Source organism: Nerophis ophidion, linkage group LG28, assembly GCF_033978795.1.
Source record: "Nerophis ophidion isolate RoL-2023_Sa linkage group LG28, RoL_Noph_v1.0, whole genome shotgun sequence".
In the NCBI taxonomy this organism is placed as follows: domain Eukaryota; kingdom Metazoa; phylum Chordata; class Actinopteri; order Syngnathiformes; family Syngnathidae; genus Nerophis; species Nerophis ophidion.
This window is the reverse complement of record NC_084638.1, coordinates 15524451-15533888: the sequence shown is the minus strand read 5'-3', so window position 1 is coordinate 15533888 and position 9438 is coordinate 15524451. Positions and strand designations below refer to the sequence as shown.

General features: G+C 41.2%; 1 protein-coding gene across 1 annotated transcript; it reads right to left on the bottom strand.

Annotated features, from left to right (window-relative positions):
- Window positions 1–862: 862 nt before the first annotated feature.
- LOC133545363 (zinc finger protein 135-like) lies at window positions 863–8911 on the bottom strand. The gene is made up of 2 exons (XM_061890865.1): window positions 8410–8911; window positions 863–1695 (listed from the first exon to the last, which is right to left on the bottom strand). Exons 1-2 carry the CDS (start codon window positions 8594–8596, stop codon window positions 899–901), a joined length of 984 nt encoding a protein of 327 aa, XP_061746849.1. The 5' UTR covers window positions 8597–8911; the 3' UTR covers window positions 863–898.
- Between the last annotated feature and the right edge of the window lie 527 nt (window positions 8912–9438).

Below are 9438 nucleotides of genomic sequence, written 5' to 3'. Positions count from 1 at the left end.
GCCTTCTAACCAACGGTTGGTATGTGTTTGTTTGGCATTAAATGTGGGTGGAGGGAAAGGCTGGATGCAAATATAGCTACAAATGAGGCATAATGATGCAATATGTACATGCAACTAGCCTAAATAGCATGTTAGCATTGATTAGCTTGCAGTCATGCCGTGACCAAATATGTCTGATTAGCACATAAATCAATAACAATAACAAAACTCACTTTTGTGATTTTGTTGACTTTATCGTTGGAAATGCATCTGCTTTGAGTGTCGCAGGATATCCACACATTCTTGCCATCTCTCTCGTAGCATAGCTGTCGTCGGAAAAATGTGCGGAACAAAAGAGTGTCTTTCGCATCTTTTGGCCACTGGTGCAACTTGAATCCATCCCTGTTCGTGTTGTTACACCCTACGACAACACACCGACGAGGCATGATGTCTCCAAGGTACCGGAAAACAGTCGAAAAAACGGAAAATAACAGAGCTGATTTGACTTGGTGTGTGTATTGTGTTTGAGAAAATGGCGGGTCACTTCACGATGTGACGTCACCGGTGAAATGTCATCGCTCCGACAGGCGAACAATTGAAAGGCGTTTAAATCGCCAAATTCATCCTTTTAGAGTTCGTAAATCGGTTAAAAAATATATGGTCTTTTTTCTGCAACATCAAGGTATATATTGACACTTACATAGGTCTGCTGATGATGTTCCCCTTTTGCAATTAAAGTTAAAGTACAATAGAAATACAGATATGTGACACTTCTATATTTCAAATTATCTAATCTATAAATGAGGAAGCATATGAAAAAGATTGTTACACAAACAACGATGTCACACATGTCCTATGTGCTGATGTTGTTAGAAAGTCAAAATTAAAGTCTTGACAGTTTATTTCAAATCCTGCAGTTTCATTTGCTGCTGCTGTTCTCACCAGCACACTTGTGTTTCTTACACTGGTACTTAGAAGAAAATCTTTCACCACACACACTGCAACTCAACACTTTCTCTCCTGTGTGTCTTCTCATGTGTGCTACAAGGTTTGATTGGTCACAAAAGCTTTTGTTGCAGAATGAACATGTGTAAGGTTTCTCACCAGTGTGTCTTCTCAAGTGTACTTCCAAATGGTTTCTTTGTACAAAACTTTTACTACAGATTGGACAGACATAAGGTTTTTCTCCAGTGTGTGTTCTCATGTGTCTTTTCAGATGCCAAATGTCTTTAAAGGTTTTGTCACAGAGAGAACATGTGAAGCGAGTGTTGTCAGTGTGACATGTCTTATCATCTTTAGAGTCTTCATCATCAGTGTCAGGAGAGTGTGACGTTGTGTCCTCACTATCTGATAGTGGAGCTAAGAGCTTTTCTGCTTGTGATCCTCCACAGTGGTCTCCATCAGCTTCTGTTGTCATGTGTTGTGTTGAGCTGCCGCTTGGAGGCTCCCCCCCTCCCCTGTCCTCACTTTCACCTTTGACCTCATCATCTTCACTCTTCACAGGGACACCAGTCACTGGGAACTCCTCCAGTCCTTCAATATGCTCTCCCTCCTGACTGATGCTGTGTTTTGCTGTTTCCTTTTTAATGTAGGGGGGCTGTGGCTCCTGCATTCCCTCTTTAATGTGTTGGGAATGTGGTACCTCTTCTTCCTCATGTATGTTGGGGAATTGTGGCTCTTCTTCCTGCTCATGAGGTAGAGGTTCTTCTTCGACGTCTGCGGGACAGGGGAAAACAAGCACTCTTTAGAAAAGTCCAGCTTTGCTCAGTCACATGAGACATTCCGGGTTCCGGGTTCCGGGTCAACGTGAATGACTGCTCGCTGACTGCTCTGGTTGCAAAAAAGCTAAGTATCGTTCTATCTGTGTGATTTTAACTGTTTTGCAGCTTTATTTACAACTTATCGAACATATTTAATAGTTCAATTTAACTTGCAAATCACCCGATCTCTGTCTCACCACTTCGCCCTCAGCTAGCTAGCTGCTAAGCTAACGAGGCTAGCGGAGAAAGGCAGCGCCGGTCTGAAGGAAGCTTCTCCCCCGCCACCGTGACCACCACTTCCCGAAGACAGCTGGCACCCCACTCGGCGACGGAAAGTTTCTGTGAGTATGGCTTCCTGCGCTTCGTGCACTTTACTCATGGATAGGTTGGCTTTGCTAGAGAGCCGTGTCCGCCAGTTAGAGCAGTGTAATTTCGTAACTTTAGATGTTGCGGACACATCTGCTAGCGTTAGCTGTAGCGAGCTAACTAGCCCAGCTTGTAGCAGCCCTAACCGGCCTACAAGCTACGGTGTACCGGTTGAGACGCATAATAGATTTAGCCCTTTAGCTAGTCCTACACCCCAGTCTACCGGGCACCACACTTTAGTCATAGGGGACTCCATCACCCGAAACATAAAGCTTAGCAAACCAGCCACAATTAAGTGTATTCCCGGGGGCAGAGCACCTGACATTGAAGCTAATCTTAGGGAGCTAACTCGCAGCAGGTCTAGTAAACACGTACGGCAGGCTAACCGCACCACTAGTTATGCGAATATAGTAATACACGTTGGCTCCAATGACGTTAGGATGAGACAATCAGAGATTACAAAGAGAAACATAGCCAGGGCTTGTAATCTCGCCAGAAAGATGTCCAGGCATCGAGTAATTGTCTCTGGCCCCCTGCCTGGGAGAGGCAATGATGAGAGATATACCAGATTAGTCTCTCTTAACAAGTGGCTGGATAGCTTCTGCAGACAACAGGGATTTACGTTTATTGATAATTGGCCCTCTTTCTGGGGCAAACCTGGCTTGCTGAGGAGAGACGGCCTTCACCCTAACCAGGAAGGCGCTATCCTCTTGCTCGGAACATAGACTTCGCATTGAGCCACATTTGACTAACTGCACTAGAGCAAGCCCGGTCACAGGCAATTACAGAGCCTGCTAGCCTGGGTATGGAGTCAGTTAAGTTAGAACTAGCCAGCGCCAGGCTGGATGATCCCTGTACACATAGCAATTTTCGTAGAATAATACACAACTCACAAAATGTTTTTTCTACTGTGTCTATGACTACGTCAGAGTTAGACATGCGTTCTACTGAGGTGGCAAATTATGATGCGTTCAGTTTATCGCAGCGCCAAGTAGACAATCTGAAAATTCCCGTCATATCAATTCCTAGATATGGTCGTAATTATTTTAAGTACACTGCGCATAATAAACGCAACATTATTAATATTGCTACTACGGATAATTTTATCAACAACTCCTTAAACAGCCCACTACCTATAATATGGGCTTTCTAAACATCAGATATTTGTCTCCCAAAACGTTATTAGTCAATGAGGTCACTAGAGACAACAACCTTAACGTCATCGGTCTTAGCGAAACCTGGCTTAAACCAGACGACTTTTTTGCGATAAATGAGGCATCCCCTCCTAACTATACGAATGCGCATATTGCCCGTCACCTCAAAAGGGTAGGGGGTGTCGCACTAATATACAACGAAAACTTTAACTTTAGTCCTAACTTAAATAATAAATATAAATCGTTTGAGGTGCTTTCTATGAAGTCTGCCACACCTCTGCCTCTGTGCCTGGCCGTTATCTACCGCCCCCCAGGGCCCTATTCGGACTTTATTAGTGAATTCTCAGAGTTTGTTGCTGATCTAGTGACGCACGCCGATAATATAATTATAATGGGGGACTTTAATATCCATATGAATACCCCATTGGACCCACCGTGCGTGGCGCTCCAGACTATAATTGATAGCTGTGGTCTTACACAAATAATAAATGAACCGACGCATCGCAGCGGTAATACGATAGACCTAGTGCTTGTCAGAGGTATCACCGTTTCCAAAGTTATGATACTCCCGTGTACTAAAGTAATGTCCGATAATTACCTTATAAAATTCGAAGTTCAGACTCATGTTCGGCAAGCTAATAATAATAATAACTGCTATAGCAGCCGCAACATTAATGCTGCCACAACGACGACTCTTGCGGACCTACTGCCCTCGGTAATGGCACCGTTCCCAAAGTATGTTAGCTCTATTGATAACCTCACTAACAACTTTAACAACGCCCTGCGCGAAACCATTGATAGTATAGCACCGCTGAAGTTAAAAAAGCCTCCAAAAAGGCGTACGCCATGGTTTACTGAAGAAACTAGAGCTCAGAAATTATTATGTAGAAAGCTGGAACGCAAATGGCGCACGACTAAACTTGAGGTGCACCATCAAGCATGGAGTGATAGTTTAATAACTTATAAACGCATGCTTACCTTAGCTAAAACTAATTATTACTCAAATCTCATCCGCATTAATAAAAACGATCCAAAATTATTGTTTAGTACAGTAGCATCGCTAACCCAACAAGGGACTCCTTCCAGTAGCTCCACCCATTCGGCAGATGACTTTATGAAGTTCTTTAATAAGAAAATTGAACTTATTAGAAAGGAGATTAAAGACAATGCATCCCAGCTACAACTGGGTTATAGTAACACAGATACGATTGTATATACGGCGGATACTGCAAATATCCAAAATAGTTTCTCTCGTTTTGATGAAATAACATTAGAAGGATTGTTACAACGTGTAAATGGAATAAAACAAACAACATGTTTACTTGACCCACTTCCTGGGAAACTTATCAAGGAGCTTTTTGTATTATTAGGTCCATCAGTGCTAAATATTATAAACTTATCACTTTCCTCGGGCACTGTTCCCGTTGCATTCAAAAAAGCGGTTATTCATCCTCTCCTTAAAAGACCTAACCTCGATCCTGACCTCATGGTAAACTACCGACCGGTGTCTCACCTTCCCTTTATTTCGAAAATCCTCGAAAAAATTGTTGCAGAGCAGCTAAATGAGCACTTAGCGTTTAACAATCTATGTGAAACCTTTCAATCCGGTTTCAGGGCAAATCACTCGACTGAGACAGCCCTTGCAAAATTGACTAATGATCTATTGCTAACGATGGACTCTGATGCGTCATCTATGTTGCTGCTCCTCGATCTTAGCGCTGCTTTCGATACCGTCGATCATAATATTTTATTAGAGCGTATCAAAATACGAATTGGTATGTCAGACTCAGCCCTGTCATGGTTTAACTCTTATCTTACTGATAGGATGCAGTGCGTCTCCTATAACAGTGTGACCTCGGACTATGTTAAGGTAACGTGTGGAGTTCCCCAGGGTTCGGTCCTTGGCCCTGTACTCTTCAGCATCTACATGCTGCCGCTGGGTGACGTCATACGCAAATATGGTATTAACTTTCACTGTTATGCTGATGACACCCAACTCTACATGCCCCTAAAGCTGACCAACACGCCGGACTGTAGTCAGTTGGAAGCGTGTCTTAATGAAATTAAACAATGGATGTCTGCTAACTTTTTGCAACTTAATGCCAAAAAAACGGAAATGCTGATTATCGGTCCTGCTAGACACCGACCTCTATTTAATAATACAACTTTAACATTTGACGACCAAATAATAAAACAAGTTGACTCTGTAAAAAATCTGGGTATTATCTTCGACCCAACTCTCTCCTTTGAGTCACACATTAAAAGCGTTACTAAAACGGCCTTCTTTCATCTCCGTAATATCGCTAAAATTCGCTCCATTTTGTCCACTAAAGACGCCGAGATCATTATCCATGCGTTTGTTACGTCTCGTCTCGATTACTGTAACGTATTATTTTCGGGTCTCCCCATGTCTAGCATTAAAAGATTACAGTTGGTACAAATTGCGGCTGCTAGACTTTTGACAAGAACAAGAAAGTTTGATCATATTACGCCTGTACTGGCTCACCTGCACTGGCTTCCTGTGCACTTAAGATGTGACTTTAAGGTTTTACTACTTACGTATAAAATACTACACGGTCTAGCTCCAGCCTATCTTGCCGATTGTATTGTACCATATGTCCCGGCAAGAAATCTGCGTTCAAAAGACTCCGGCTTATTAGTGATTCCTAGAGCCCAAAAAAAGTCTGCGGGCTATAGAGCGTTTTCCGTTCGGGCTCCAGTACTCTGGAATGCCCTCCCGGTAACAGTTCGAGATGCTACCTCAGTAGAAGCATTTAAGTCTCACCTTAAAACTCATCTGTATACTCTAGCCTTTAAATAGACCTCCTTTTTAGACCAGTTGATCTGCCGCTTCTTTTCTTTCTCCTATGTCCCCCCCTCCCTTGTGGAGGGGGTCCGGTCTGATGACCATGGATGAAGTACTGGCTGTCCAGAGTCGAGACCCAGGATGGACCGCTCGTCGGGACCCAGGATGGACCGCTCGCCTGTATCGGTTGGGGACATCTCTACGCTGCTGATCCGCTTGAGATGGTTTCCTGTGGACGGGACTCTCGCTGCTGTCTTGGAGCCACTATGGATTGAACTTTCACAGTATCATGTTAGACCCGCTCGACATCCATTGCTTTCGGTCCCCTAGAGGGGGGGGGGGTTGCCCACATCTGAGGTCCTCTCCAAGGTTTCTCATAGTCAGCATTGTCACTGGCGTCCCACTGGATGTGAATTCTCCCTGCCCACTGGGTGTGAGTTTTCCTTGCCCTTTTGTGGGTTCTTCCGAGGATGTTGTAGTCGTAATGATTTGTGCAGTCCTTTGAGACATTTGTGATTTGGGGCTATATAAATAAACATTGATTGATTGATTGATTGTCCTGCACCAACATATGATCTCACAATCTCATCAGTTTCCCCTCACAGCAGTCAGGGTACTTCCAGCTGACACATGAAGAACACCTTCAGGGGAATTCCTTCCCAGGCCAATGTCCAATCCACCTCATTCATACAACAACATCTTAAAAGTCATTCCTGCAATCCATACTAGTTTGCTGTTCTCCCTCTGAATAAGTCATACACACACAGGAAATAATGTACCACATGCCAGCCTCCACGCAGTAGTACTAGTGATGAGCTCCCCCTGCTGGTGGACAATAATTACAGTGATTTTCACATTTATCTTGAGAGCCATGTCTACTCTAAAAAAGGACGAGCACAGTCAATATGTTGGCCAAGAAAGATGACATCTGTTTTGCTTTCATTTAGATAGTGTCACCACAGTTAAACTGGGAAGAAGTAATCCGATAACTGACTATTCCTTCAAAATATAACTTATTTACCTTAATAATAATAATGGATTAGATTAATTTATGTGTTTCTAGACACTCAAATTGTGTTAGAGTGAGAACTGAGAAGACATCTTTCATGCAGTCCACACATTCAATGTGGTAAGCTACATTTAGTTATAATAATAATAATAATAATAATAATAACTAGAAGAAGCAATTCTTAAGTAATTACGTGTGAATGCTCCAATGCTGAAGTTGAACTGAAAGGTTGACAGAATGTAGTATGAATGTAAGAATAGTTTGAATTTTGGAATGGTTTGAATATTGAAGAGTTTGAATTTCCACGAAAACCGGAATTTAGTTTGGATTTTGAGAAAGTGTTAGTTTGATGTTGGAATGGTTTGAATAGGTAGGAAAATGTGGGGCTTGTGCTGTTTGGAAAAATGTCACTCCGGTGTATGGATGTGTTGAAGGTACGTAGACACAGAAAACTCCCTCACACGCATGTTTGTGTGATTGACATGAAAATTTTAAGTCAATGTCCAACACATTAGTTAATCAAACAAATGGTCAATGAAAATGAAGGCAATAACTTTGCAGTCATGAATAAACCTTCTGTGTTTTTATTTTCTCCGGCTGAGCCTTTCAAACTGCATACAAAAGGTCTTCTAAGGTTTGGTCGGAAAGAGTAAAAAAGCGCACTGAAAAATTCCATAGAACTTTTAACTATATATTTTTAAATTGTATCTGAATTAACAATGTATCGTCCAGTTTATGGCTATGTTAAGGCATATTTCCAGAGGATATGCATTTATACAGCATGTTTTAAATAGATAGCATTTAAAAAATAACTTCTGTGTATATTATGTTGATCAACTAATTCTTATTTAGGGGGCTTTGTGAGCAGAATTGAGGCATCAACTCCATTGTTGGAATTAGGATAGTTCAAATTTTGCTAATGTTTGTTTAGGAATTAGAATGCATACAAATAAAAACATATTGTCTTACATAAGCATTGTGATAGGCAAAATAAAATAATAAAATCAGATTCCCCTTTGAAATTTTTTCTACATCCTGTGAACGGGTTGATGCTGTGGTGAAAGTGAGAAAATAAATACAAATGTCAGCAAAAATGCCTGGCAAACGTTTTAAAACCTGGTCAAGGACTGTTGGCAGTAAACCCAGAGAGGCATGTGTGTGTTGTAAAATGATGTTAGAATTAGCTTTATTATTTGGGTTTAGGGGGCCCCAAACCCAGCTCTGACTTGTTTCACCACTGGTCATTGTGATTATATTATATATTCCAAATGTCATTTTCTTGTTATTAGTCATATATCAAATAAGTAAACATTTGAAAGTAATAAGTAAACAAACCTGTTTTGTGTAACACAACTTGATGTTTCGTGAAAAGAGCGTCCAGGAGTTGATTGTTTTCCTCCTTTGTTCTAGAAAGTTCCACCTCGTATTCTGCTATCGTTCTTTCTAACACTACAAATATTTCTTCAACGGCAGCAGTTAGTCGCTGATCCACCAACGCTCTCAACATTTGTAACGTAGACATTTTCACACAATCACAACACTTTACTCTCACACTTGATCTCTACTTAGCGATGTGTTGATAACTTCTGTTAGCAGTTAACAAGCTAAGCTAACAAACGAGCTAAGATAGCTAGCAATAAACGAGCACAAGAAGCAGCAAAGTGCTTCTCGCGCACTGGGACGATTTTAAACTTGAACAAATAATTACATACGTATCTTATATGACATTAATATTTACAAACTGGAGAGCAAATAAAGACGCTGCTTATTTCTTTCTGGGTCAATGCGCTTTCACGACAGTTCGCACACTTGACGTTACAAGACGGAACCACTCTGCTCTCGCGAGATGTGTCATGCGCAGGAGAGTCAAAGGAACGTTGGCGTTTGTTTGCATAGCAAGACAGACAGATATATAATAACCAATATTTTTAAACTCCAAAATATTTTAATAATAAATATGTTAATACATAGTATATTAAAATAAAAGTATATATACATACACATTTACACACTTAATGTATAAATATATGTAAACATAAATTATGGTTTATGTTTCATGTCTGTGTACAGATCTGTGCGAATTCATGATAAATACCGTATTTTTTAATAAAGTTGGTTTTGTACGTAATGGTTTATGATGGCATTGTTATTGAAATACAGATGACACAAAAGAACCATGGAAAGTAAGTGTGGCAAAACAAGTTGGCGGTAGTTGTCATGTACTGTTTTGTCATGTTCGAGCCACCGTAGCCTGTGTTCAGTGTGTGACGTGACGAAAAGGGGGGAGAGTTGAACTCTGGAGGGTTGTTAATAAACGGGAGTGATCCGAGGCATTGAGTTAAAACGTGTTGCCTGATTATTATT